The 13516-nt window shown below is 41.3% G+C and overlaps 1 protein-coding gene across 2 annotated transcripts in view; it reads left to right on the forward strand.

The window, feature by feature from the left end:
- slc13a3 (solute carrier family 13 member 3) overlaps positions 1-13516 on the forward strand; it is a 45732-nt gene that overhangs the window by 15789 nt on the left and 16427 nt on the right. Inside the window, exons 6-8 of one of the 2 annotated variants that reach the window (XM_052031201.1) lie at positions 6749-6874; positions 9073-9162; positions 12266-12370. In XM_052031201.1, coding sequence (XP_051887161.1) covers positions 6749-6874; positions 9073-9162; positions 12266-12370 — 321 coding nt within the window. The remainder of the gene's footprint in view (positions 1-6748; positions 6875-9072; positions 9163-12265; positions 12371-13516) is intronic. The other variant, XM_052031202.1, reaches the window with a different exon arrangement.

Consider the following 13516-nt stretch of genomic DNA (forward strand, 5'->3'; position numbering starts at 1 on the left):
ATCGTCTTAAGATACAGACACAAAGCATCACGCTGCTTCTAACCTGTGTTATGTGTGACCTGAGATTACTTTCCAATACAGAGTGTAAATTGGGGAAAAAATTGAACAAAAAGGTTTGCTCACTGCTTCTCTTGAGGTTTGCCAAAAGAGCACAAGTTTTGCAAAATGGTAAAGTAGCAAGGTCCCTTGTGACACAGTTAAAACTACGAATTAATAGGACCTGCAATAAGAATGCAATGGGGGTTCACGAGACTTGTTCCAGAGATGGCAGGTTACTGAATGGGGAGAGAATGAGTTGACTGGACCCTTATTCTCAAGAGTATAGTAGAATGAGAGGAGATCAAAATTCACATAGGGCTTGATGGGTTAGATGTAGGGAGGATGTTTCCACTGACGGAGGAGTCAGTAAGGAGAAGGTCCTTCAGGACCCAGATGAGGAGAAATGTCTTCACTCAGACTCAGTGAATCTTTGCAGTTTTCTAGCCTAGAGGGATAAAGAGCTGCAGACACTAATTATTTCAAAGCAAAGATGAATAGATTTCTGGACATTAAGGGAATGAAGAGACATAAGAATGATGCAGAAAAACGAGGTAGAGGTAAGCCAGGATGTTGATGGATGGTGGAACAAGCTCCATGACCCACTTGGCCTCCTTCCATTCCTAATTTATATGTCAAACCATTAAAATTCCCATGTTGATTCCCGGACCTTGGCTAAATTAGGTGAACTCACCTGAAGAGGAGATAGTGAGATTACAACTGGCCTCCCAAGCCAGGATGGGGATATGGTCCTGGACACATCACTTCTTATGGTTCTCCAGTGACACTGGAGTTGTGGTCTGAACTGCCAACAATAAAGATATCTCAGTGCAATCTCATTACATGTGAAGACGCAGTGCAATTAGTGAACATGTTACCTCTTCCAAAATGACAACTCATAACCTGTAGTATAAGTCAGATCCCTCAAAGCGGTCCCAGTACCATAAGCAGTGCTAAAATCAATCTATCTCTCGCTTAGTCACAAGCTTTGGTGGCACCAGCTGCAGAGATTCATTTTCAGACCCAGCCAATACTGCTTTAGCCACATGCTCTAAAATCAGTTCAGATCAGGTAGACTTTCTTGCTTCTTTAATGTGATTAGTGCCATTAGATAAGATATCTTCATTAGTCACATGTACATCGAAGCACACAGTGAAATGCATCTTTTGCGTAGAGTGTTCTGGGGGCAGCCCGCAAGTGTCACCACGCTTCCGACGCCAACATAGCATGCCCACAACTTCCTAACCCGTACGTCTTTGGAATGTGGGAGGAAACCGGAGCACCTGAAGGAAACCCACGCGGACACGGGGACAATGTACAAACTCCTTACAGACAGCAGCAGGAATTGAACCTGGTCACCAGCACTGTAATAGCGTTACACTAACCGCTACACTACCGTAGTTAGAAGTTAGAGACATTCTCTTGCCTGTGTTCAAAGGTTTTGTTTAAGCAAATAATTTTGTCCTCGTTTTTAAGAAAATGCTTAACACCTGTAACAAAATATAATGATTTTAGCTTAATGCCTGGTCCAGCACAGGTTTACAATTTGACATGCTAAGAGGTCCGCAAGATAGCTTTGTGAGCAAGGGGTGGTGGAGAGGGGAAAGGACAAGCGGTGGGGGAAACTGTAAAGGGTTTTATTCCAGGGCAGTGAAGCAGGATTTGATTAATTAGTGAAGAATTGATAATTAGCGTTTTTATTGGGCAATAAATCTTAACAATGGTTCCTTTGCGTTCTTAACACGTGGAAATGGCAGGTGCTGTGATTACCCTTCACTGTCCAAGTACCTCCTATCGTACTCTGGCCCTCTGAAGTGAAAGAGGTAGGATATTGGGACGTAGCAGCAAACTCACAAACCTTTTTGACATTGGATGTTGCAGTTGTTGCAGAAAAGCAGACAATGTTTTTCTTTTGACCAACTTGTTTTATTTTTGTGCACCTCCCCAATAATGTATCTGCTTTTAGTTACTGAATTCAGATACAGGCACTCCCCAGGTTACAAATGACCAACTTACAGACACCCCTACATACCAACTAGCTCCCATAGTATTATTAAATTTTAAAGTCTGGTCTATATACATGTTTGTTCCTATGAAGAGCAGAACTAGTTTCCTCTCTCTCTCTCTCTCTCTCTCTCTCTCTCTCCACTTAATTGTTCTTTCTTATCAGTCTTATGTGCTTTTAATGCCGTCCATTAGGATTCTGTGGAGCTATGGTTACCATATAGAGTGATTTTTGTGTCTTTTACAACATATGGACAAATCGACTTATGAATACCTATAAAAACAGAACCAGGGACAGCTTGGATATTCCAAGCAACTTTTTTGAAACTTTTTACACAATTGGATTGGATTGGTTTCCACTTTTTTTAAACATCAGCTTTCTTTTCACCTGGCTTAGTAATTTATTTCACATTTGTTGCGGTTCAGTGACCACATGCAAACTATTCAGTTGCAACTTCAGGTTTGAAAGCTAATATTCAAAGTGTGGTAAAGCTACCACTGAATGACATCATCTTTTGTGGCACAGGTACAGTATAGGCCATTTGGCCCAATTGTCTCTGCTGATGTTTATATTAAACATAAGCCTCCTCCCATCCTATTTATTCTAACCTCATCACCATTCTGCCTGTTCTTTCATTCTCATATTATCCTCTCCTTAATGCATCAACTCCAAAACCCTCAACCACTTCACGTGGAAGCTGTTCTTCCATTTTCATCATCCACTCAAGTGTAGAATGTGTTCTACTGTTTAAATAATTTTACAAAATGCTGGAAGCATTCAGAAGGTCCGGCAGCATCTGTGGAAAGAGTAAATGAGTTAATGTTTCAGGACAAACACCCTTCATCATAACTGGGAAAGTGAGTAAACAGGTTCAAGTTCATGGGCAGGGTATAAATCCCATGAAAATTAGCTTTTTTGCAGCAGCAGCACAGTGCACAGAAACATAGAAAACCTACAGCACAATTCAGGCCTTTTGGCCCACAAAGCTGTGCTGAACATGTCCCTACCTTAGAAATTACTAGGCTTACCCATAGCCCTCTATTTTTCTAAGCTCCATGTACCTATCCATCAGTCTCTTAAAAGACCCTATCGTATCCGCCTCCACCACTGTTGCTGGGAGCCCTTTTCACGCACTCACCACTCTCTGAGTAAAAAAAGCATCACAAACATAAATCACATAAACTTAAAGTAAGATAAATTATACATAACTTACATGACAAAATAAACAAAATTCATGCTAGTTGAGGGAAATATAGTCCAAGGTAGAATCAGGTTTTTTTCAGGTCGGTTTAAAAACCTGATGAAAGTGGGGAAGAAGCTCTCACTGAACCTTGAGGTGTGGGTCTTCAGGCTCCTGTAATTCCTGCCTCATGGCAGCATCAAGGAGAGGGCATGGCCCGGATGGTGGGGGTCCTTATTGATGGATGGTCCATTTAAAGCCACAGGGGTGAGGACGGGTAGATTGGGCAGAGGTAGGATCTCTGATAGGGCGAGGCTAGGCTGATCCAGGTGATCCCAATGTTTATGGTTAATAGATTAATGAGGATAGCTGGAGAGAGGGAGAAAATGAAGGGAAATGTTAAAGCTGTGAAAGGCAGGTCATAGCTGAAACCAAAAGGAGAACGCTGGAAATGTCCAACACTTTGTGCAGGTTCTGTGAAGAGAGAGAAACTGTTATTATCATGCATGGATTGCCAAACAGCAGAACTAGCCAGTTCTGATACAAATGGGAAAAATGAGTTATCTGAAATTTCATTCCTTGCATTTTCTGTTTGTTTTTTATTTTTGAGTAAGTTAGGAATACACAAGTGGCAAGAATTGGAGTTTTCTGAGAGTTGTAGGCTGAAGCAATACTACAGACAGAAAAGTTGGACATATTTAATGCACTTGTGATACAGAGAAAGCAAAATCACGGTCAGGGTATTAAAGAATCATAATATAAGACTATCAAATCGGGCATGACCTGATAATGATGTCTTAGGGCAGGCTGATTGTCCTCCAACTATCACAACCAACTGCCTTTGTGCAAGATATGACTCCAACCATTGGAGTATTTTCCCCCCGATGCCCATTGGTCTGTTTTGCCAGTGCCCCTTGCTGCCATACACGGTCAACAACTGCCTTGATATCAAGGGCAGTCACTCTCATCTCATCTGTGACACATAGGATGAGAGAAAACACATGAATGACAGAAAAAAATAGGGGGCTATGTGGGAGGGAAGGGTTAGATAGATCTTAGAGCAGGATAAATGTCGGCTCAACATTGTGAGCCGAAGGGCCTGTACTGTGCTGTAGTGTTCTATTCATGAAACGGAATTATAAAATAAATAATTATTCAGCATAGTTTAGGAATTACTGAGGTTCTTGACCAGAAGCTTAACTTCGGATGTCTTTGGCTGTGATTTGAGAAGCTGAGATCATCAGAGTCAAGTAATTTCTGTTCTTGAAACATATTCTTTATATTTACAAAATGACCGCTTTTCTTTCATTTACCTTTTGTCTACAAGTATGACAGAGAAGTGGGAGCGAAACAATTGAACTATGACAGACAGAGAATGTGTACAAAGCTTTTAGGCACAGTTTATTAGTTTCCATGTTCAGTACCTTGTGATTATCCATCAATTAAACCAATTGACTTCAGGAAGGGGGTGGTGCACATACTCCTGTCTACATCAACGGTGCTGAGGTTGAGAGGGTCGAGAGCTTCAATTTCCTAGGAGTGAGCATTACCAATAGACTGTCCTGGTCCAGCCACGTAGACGCCATGGCCAAGAATGCTCACCAGTGCCTCTCTTTCCTCAGGAGGCTAAAGAAATTTGGCATGTACCCCTTAACATTCACCAACTTTTATCGATGCACCAAAGAAAGCATCCTATCTGGATGCATCACGGCTTGGTACGGCGACTGCTCTGCCCACCGCAAGAAACTGCAAAGAGTTGTGGACACAGCTCAGCACATCACGGAAACCAGCCTCCCCTCCATGGGCTCTGTCTATACCTCTCACTGCCTCAGTAAAGCAGCCAACATAATCAAATATCCCACCCACCCAGTACATTCTCTCCCATCGGACAGAAGATGAAAAAGCCTGACAGCATGTACCACCAGGCTCAAGGATAGCTTCTATCCCGCTGTTATAAGACTATTGAATGGTTCCCTGGTACGGGAAGTTGGATTCTTGACATCATAATCTACCTCGTTATGACCTTGCACCTTATTGTCTACCTGCACTGCACTTTCTCTGTCATTGTGACACTTTATTCTGCACTCTGTATTGTACTACCTCCATGGACTGTTGTAATGAATTGATCTGTATGAATGGTATGAAAGACAAGTTTTTCACTGTACTTCAGTATAAGTGACAATAATAAACCAATTTCAATTCCATTTCCAATTGGGCAGAAGATAGCAGGCCATCTACCTGAGGAGAAGAACTGTGTGCTCCTTTGTTGTCACTGTGAGTCTCTACACTTCTAATGTTCTATTCTTCTCCTTCCTATCTGTTCCTTCTCTCTCTCTCTCCCTGTAGTCTTCACTTCAGGGAGACTACAGGGAGAGAGAGAGAAGGAACTTCTCTTTGTCTTTTGGATGACAGGAGATACAACATGGTGAGGTAGAGATGGAGCCATTAATGGCTGCTCTGGCTTGGGAGTTTAAAGGTAAAGGTAGATTCCAATTCCTAACCAGCAGCAATATCCTGGAATCTCATGGAAATCTAATGGGTAAGGTGAAGGCTAACCAGCAATGAATACTGTTTGTCCACTGGTTATTCTGTCCCAATTTGGATAGCACAGTGGCCCAGCTGGTGAAGCTGCTGCCTTGCAACCCCAGTTCAATCCTGACCACTGATGCTGTCTGTAAGGAGTTTGCCCATCCCAAAGCTGTGCAGGTTGGTAGGTAAATTGCCCTTAGTGTATAGGTGAGGGTTAGAATCTGGGGAGAGTTGATGGGAATGTGGGAAGAATAGGTTACAGAGGAAAATAAAGTACTGGGGGAATGGGATTGCTCTGTAAACCGGCATAGACTTGTGGGTTGAAATGGTTTCCTTCTTTGTTGCAAGGAAATTTGGGAATATGTGGAGACATCTACTTTGCTATAGTGGTTGAAATTCCTTACATTGCAAAGCAGATGGATACATTGGGACAACGATTCAAAACCGACTTTATGGTGTCAGTAAATGTACAGCTAAGCATATAGGACGGGCAGGGACAAGTGACAAGGTAGACACATCTCTGTCCTGCCTGAATTCATTGGTAAATTGGTTTATTACTGTCACATGTACTGAAGTACAGTGAAAAACTTGTCTTGCTTAGCATTCATGCAGATCATTTCATTACACAGTGCATTGAGGTAGTACAAGGTAAAACAATAACAGAATTCAGAATAAGGTGTTACAGTTACAGAGAAAGTGCAGTGCAGGCAGACAATAAGGTGCGAGGTTATAACGAGGTAGATTGTCAGGTCAATAGTCCAATTTATCATACTAGGGAACCGTTCAATAGTCTTATAACATGCATGTGAAAGCACTGATGCATACCACCATCTAGGAAGCAGGGGTTGGAGGAGGAGTTAACGATACCCCTGTCCTAACATGAATCCTCATGGTTCCTTGGGTAAGGAAATTGATCTTGAAATTTTACAAATGATGTGATGTGATTTTATATGTTTCTCCAAGTTATGAGACTAAAGGCTTATCTCACTTTGTTTCAGTTATTTCCCTGGCAGCGACATGGTGAACTTTTCCTCCTGGTTTATGTTCTCCTTCCCTCTCGCATTGCTCTTTCTGGTCATTGGCTGGCTATGGATCTCTTTCCTGTATGGAGGATTCAATATAAGGTATCAAGAAGGACAAAAGGAATAGGAGTAATCCAGAGCTGAACTCTTCCTCGTGTGCCTTTGGTCTGTCCATCTGCCCATCTCCAAACATTACTTCTGCTGAAACAATCTGCTTAAGGAATTCAGCAGGTTGGGCAGAATCTATGCAGGACGATACAGGGTTTCGACAATTCATTTCCACCCACAGCTGTTGCTTGACTCGCTGGGTTTCTCCAGCAGGTCACTTGCTTCTCCAGGCTCCAGCACCTGCAGTCTTGTGTCTCCTTATCACTGCAGATACTAAGCAAAGTGTGGGTGGAAACTGAAGCCTCAGCTGGACCTGCTGGTTCTGTTTGTGACTCACGTGATGCATATCTTCAATCCTCAATCTGTATAACTCACTGGTCATTGACTGTGCTTTGGAGAAAGGGGACTTATTCCAGTGTGCACTTAATTCACAATAGTGGGTTAGAAACTTAGCATACGGAATGCGTTGTATTTGCCTCTTAGCATGTGTCCTACTTGATATCGAGTTCTGTTGAAATCAATGGAAATTATAACACAGTATAACAGGTCACGGATATGATACAGCCCACTTAAATACTGAGGTTAAATTTCTTGGCCTATCTAAAGGTAAAAATATTTTGAAACATCTCTTTTCCCCCCGTCAATAATCAGTGAGTAATCATTGATGGCAAAGCTCTGCAAATAAATAACAGTGTAAGTATGGTGAAATAATATGTACTTAAATGTATCTGTGACCCTATTATCATATTGCTGATATCAGTTATCCACACAATGGCTACTCACATTGAAAACTTATGTCTCAAAAGCAGGCAATTCATCCTTCCATAGTCTGTCAGAAATAACCTACCCAGTCTATCCATACCTTCCTGCTCTAAATCCATAGCCTGCAGGTTACAGTTCTTCAAGTACACATCTTAGTACTTACTAAGTGTGATGAGGGCTTTAGCCTCTATCATCTTTTCAGACAGAGAGTTCCAGATCTCCATCACCCTCTGGGTGAAAATATATTTCCTCACCTTCCCTTTAATCCTTCTACCTTTAATCCAGGTTCAATGGTTTTTGACCCCTTAGCTGAGGGATATAGCCCCTTCCTGTTTATTCTGTCTTAACCCCTCATAATTTTATCTGCCTCAACTAGGTCTACTCTCTGCATCCTCAAAGGAAAACTGCCTGAACCTATCCAGACTTCCCTCAAAGCTAAAATTTTCAATATCCAGCAACAAACACGGATCTTCCCTGCATCGTCTCCCAGTAATTCCATCATCTCCATGATGTGGTGATCAGAACTGAATTATGTTGTTCAAGCTATGATCTACTTAAATGACCAGAATACAGTTCTCCCTTGTACTCATACTCTATGGCTCAGCTAATAAAAGAAAGCATCCCATATGGCTCTTTAACCTTATCCTGCCACCGTTAAGGATCTGTGGATGTACGATCCAAGGTATCTTTGTCCCTCCACACCACTGTTTATTCCCCAATCTACTGTATATTCCCTTATCTTGTTACACCTCTTCTAATGCATTATCTCACTCTTCTGTGGATTAAATTCCATCTGCCACTTTTCTACCTGAATGACCACCTCTATATGTAACCACTTCATTGTCAACCACATGCTTCAGTTTGTATCATCCACGAACTTCTTTATCATGCCTCTACTTTTAAGTCTAACTCATTGGTATATATTATTAAAACCTAGGGACTGTGTACTGAGTCCTGTGGAATGATCCTGGTAACAGCCTTTCAGTTACCAAAACACCCACCGACCATTTCTCTTCTTCCTGCCACTGAGACAATTTGAGATCCAATTTGCCACTCTCCCTTTGATCCCATGGGCATTAACATTATTGAATGCATATAATGATATTAAAGTACAATAACTGTATGAAATATGAATATATCATGAATTCAATGTCAACTTGAGTTACTTATTGACTTTTTGCTTCTGGGCTTTCCCCTGTTGTTTTTGTGGAGGGCTGTTAAACACAATGATAAGATTCAAATTCAAAAATAACTAAGGTGTAGAGAACACTCAGTATAATATATCTGATCTTTTTAACCTAACTCAGATCATGGTTTCAGAAGATAAATTCACTATAATCCTGTGTTAATTCTGTTCTGAAACTTTGCCGTACATGTTGCAGTGATAACTCCTGAGTTTCCTTTTTTTCCTTTGTCCCTTTTCCTTTTAGGTCATGGAGCAAGAAGAGGAGGATTGATGAGTCCCAAGCCAGAGTGAGGAGTGCAATAAAGAGTGAATACAGTAAACTGGGGCCATTCACGTAAGCATGGATGGATCTACAATGCTGACGTGTTTTCTGCTGTGTTGTCTAGGAGGGACATGTCAATGATTTCCCCTCCAGTTCCCTGAAATCCATGCAGAATTTGGAATACACATTTAAAAATAGGCAGATACTCCCTGCCTGTGATGATTTATTATCGGTAAATTATGTTGCCAAATGAGGTTGTCACCAGCAATACAGATAAGATTAGATAAGATTTCTTTATTAGTCACATGTACATCGAGACACATGCACCTTTTGCGTTGAGTGCCCTGGGGGCGGCCCACAAGTGTAGCCACGCTTCCGGTGCCAACACAGCATGCCCACAACTTCCTAACCCGTATGTCTTTGGAATGTGGGAGGAAACCGGAGCACCCGGAGGAAACGCACACAGTCACGGAGAACGTACAAACCCCTTACAGACAGTGGCTGGAATTGAACCCGGGTCGCTGGCGCTGTAATAGCGTTACGCTAACTGCTACACTACTGTGCCTGCAGTTAGTTTCTGTCTCTCAGCTCGAAAATGTAATCACATCAATCCAATATCTGGTCTCTGTCAAACCTATAGATCTCACTCCCAAAATCACATCATGTATAAGTTCACCTCATGCAAGTTCATATTAGATGTACAACTAGGATGTAGATTAATCAGGCAAGAAATTGGGAGTTCTACTGAGTGCGCCTTTCCCCCTGTGAATGGTTCCATAGCACTGTGTCATCAAAGGATTATAGAGCACAGAAGGAGGTCTTCAACCTATCATGTCTTTCTGTTTTCCCACTCTTCAACTGCTTTACTATAGAATTTCTGAAACATTCTTTTGGGGGGGAATAATCATCTCTTAAGCACAGTGATAACGGGATGTCTATATCCACTGTAGCAGGTAATAACTGTTTTCAGAGCCACACTCCTTAACTTCACCAATGACAGTGTAAAACAGTGCCCAACATCAGCAACCACTGCTTAGAAAAAACTGGTTAAAATTAATAGAAAAATAACAAAACTGCCCAGACTACTGCTGGAAATATTACACACTACAAGAATTGCAGAACAAACTAATCTAAGAGTCAGGCTTCTTCTTCCTTTACATTAATAGTAAGCGATTTCTAAACGGGTGGCGCTTCATTGCATATCATATTACTAAATACACAAGGCTCAGTAAAATTTGAGGAAACCAAGCCATGAAAGACCAGTGGCATGTAGAATAATAGTGAAACCTGAGTACATTGGGCAACTTAAAGGCTGATTTTGGCTGTCCTTTATCTTGCTGGTGTCTTTATTTTCAAATGGTCAGTGTGAGTACTATAAGAACCATTAATAAAATGGCGGGTGGGGGGGGGGGGTGGCGGGGGGTTGTTATCCAGAATCTGTAACAACAGAGAAACTGCTGTATCCAGCTTTGCAAGCATTCAGTCCCAGGAATAGAGTAGTTTCTATGCTGCTATGCCCGCTGGGTAAAGATTGCCCCATGTCACAATAGCCATTCTTTTCAGAAAACTGATTGTTGCCTGTGCTAAACTATTGGAAGAATTGGTGCAATGAACACTATCTTTTTTTTATCTCAGCTTTCAAAAATACTTTCTGCATTGTGTAAGTTATTTAACTCAATAATTAATTGTTTTTGTAAGAGTCCATTTGTTGGCAAGATCCATTTATATGGGTTTCACTGTAGTCTAATGCAGAACAAACACAACTGTTAGAGAAATCTAATAGTGTAGAAATGTGTCTTTGCTTGCACGTATGAAACACATGCAAATAACGTTATGGGGTACTACAATTTGTGCCAAAATTCAGCTCCATTGAAATATCTAGATATCCAGGCAACAATCTAGATATTTCAACGGAGCTGAATTTCGAAAAAGGCGTAGAAGTGCAACCATTGCTGATCATGCACATTTAATATATACAATAATTAATTTCTACTGGTCTTCACAGAAAGAGAGAACTGAAAATGACAGGCTCATCTCACAGATTTCCATCAGCAAATGAAAACCAAAAAAAAACTGCAGATGCTGGAAATCTGAAACAAAACCAGAAAATGCTGGAAAAGCTCAGCTGGTCAGGCAGCACCTGTGGAGAGAGAAACATTTTAGGTCTGCAAATTCTGATGAGGAATCACAGAGCCAAAACACCTTTCCACAGATGCTACCTCTGCTGATGGGTTTTTCCACGTTTTCTTTTTTGTTTCAGGTTTTCATCAGCATGAGGAAAAGGTTGCGACAGGACAGTCCCACATTGGGAACCGTTCATTGACATTTTTAGCAAAATGTCGCCCTGTAACCATTTAAGATGACCATCGTACATGCCACATTAGTTAATTAAACTAGCTTTGAATCTTAGGTTTAATCATTATAGAGTAAATGGCTGTAAAATTTTATGACTAAAAATTTGACTAAGACTATCACCCTCAAATCTCCAGGAGGCAAAGTCAATCAACTGGCAATCTCAGAAGTTTTCATAGAATCCCATTAATTAATCACAGGGAGATGGTCAACTTGATCATTTGCAGAGAATTTCCTTGTGTGGTTTGAAGCCTTCTATTCAAATAATTGGGTCTCTGCGTACATATCCTCCTCCCCCTTACACCAATTTTCTCCTCCACCCCTCCCCATGCCCCCAGCAACCATACTGCCTCGAAGGTGTGGTGATTAAGGCTGGTTAAGGCTGGTTATCATTTCCTATGATATCTGCCTGAAGTACTCTCTGGATTAATGAACACCAAATCCAGGCAGGCAGACAAGTGTAGTGTTGGTGGAATGACATTTTTTGGATGAGGTCTTAAATTAAAACCCTGTTAAGTAGACATAAATATTTTACCAAAGAATTGCAGGGAAGTTTTTGGCCGTACCTTAGCCAATATTGATCCCTCAACCAGCATCATCAACAAACAAGTCATTTGGTCATTGTCACGTTGTACACTCTAGTTGTACATGGATTACCTGCTATGTTTCCTACAACACCACAATGTCTATATTTCAAATGGACTTATTTGTACAGTAAGTTCATTGACTAGTATTCATCAAATACCTGGTTTGGAAAAAGTGCTTTGGAACATCCTGCGGTGCTTTATAAATGCTTGTTTGTTCTTCTCCAATGGACCTGCAGGTTTGCAGAGGGTGCAATTTCAGTTTTCTTCTTCTTATTTGCGGCTATGCTTTTCACAAGAGATCCAAAAGTCATTCCTGGATGGGCCATTTTGTTCCAAAAGGGGTAAGAAGACTATTTTTTCCAATTTGTTTAGATGAAATGCTCAAATAAAAATATCTTGAAAGATGCATAATAGAAATAGAGACAGGAGTTGGGCCACATTGCCCCTCAGTTTTATTCCATCATTCAATAAGATCATAGCTGTCCTTTGTCTCAACTTCACTTCCCCACCTAATTCATTGATTTCTTTGATATCCAAACGTCTGTTAATGGCAAACGTGAATATACTCAAAGATTGAGCACTCACAGCCGTCAGAGTGGAAAATTCCAGAAGATTACAACCTTCTGAGTAAAGAAATTTCTCCTCATTATTGACCCATAAAGGTTACTCTTAAGTCCATTCTTCTAGTTTGGGTTCCCATCTTAAGGAAACAATCTTTATTCTGCCAACCCCTTTTGGATTCTGACATGTTTCAATGAGATCACCCCTCATTCTTCTGAACCAGAATGTACAATCTGATCCTGCTTGACCTCTCCACATTGGGGAGAAGACTTCTAGAGTTTGGAGATCATGGAGGGTGGATGGGGGGAGAGGGTGAAGTTTTGTGCAACAAGTTGGTAAAGGCAACATGGTTTTGTAAAGGGTTACCTCTAAATAAGCCTATTGGTGGAATTCATTAAATGTTTAACAAATCAAAGCAAGTAAGCCCAATACTGATGAATGGTCAATAACTTGAAACATTGATTCAAGTAATGAGGACATTATGCGAGGTAATGATGCAGCTCTACAAAACTCTGGTTAGACCACACTTAGAATACTGTGTCCAGTTCTGGTCGCCTCATTATAGGAAGGATGTGGAAGCGTTGGAAAGGGTGCAGAGGAGATTTACCAGGATGCTGCTTAGTTTAGAGAGTATGCATTATGAGGAGAGACTAAGGGAGCTAGGGCTTTACTCTTTGGAGAGAAGGAGGATGAGACATGATAGAGGTGTACAAAATATTAGGAGGAATAGATAGAGTAGACAGCCAGTGCCTCTTTCCCAGACCACCAATGCTCAATACAAGAGGGCATGGCTTTAAAGTAATGGGTGGGAAGTTCAAGGGAGATATCGGAGGGAGGGTTTTTACCCAGAGAGTGGTTGGGACATGGAATGCGCTGCCTGGAGCGGTGGTGGAGGCAGGTACATTGGTCAAATTCAAGAGGTTGCT

Source organism: Pristis pectinata, chromosome 16 (assembly GCF_009764475.1).
Source record: "Pristis pectinata isolate sPriPec2 chromosome 16, sPriPec2.1.pri, whole genome shotgun sequence".
NCBI lineage: Eukaryota > Metazoa > Chordata > Chondrichthyes > Rhinopristiformes > Pristidae > Pristis > Pristis pectinata.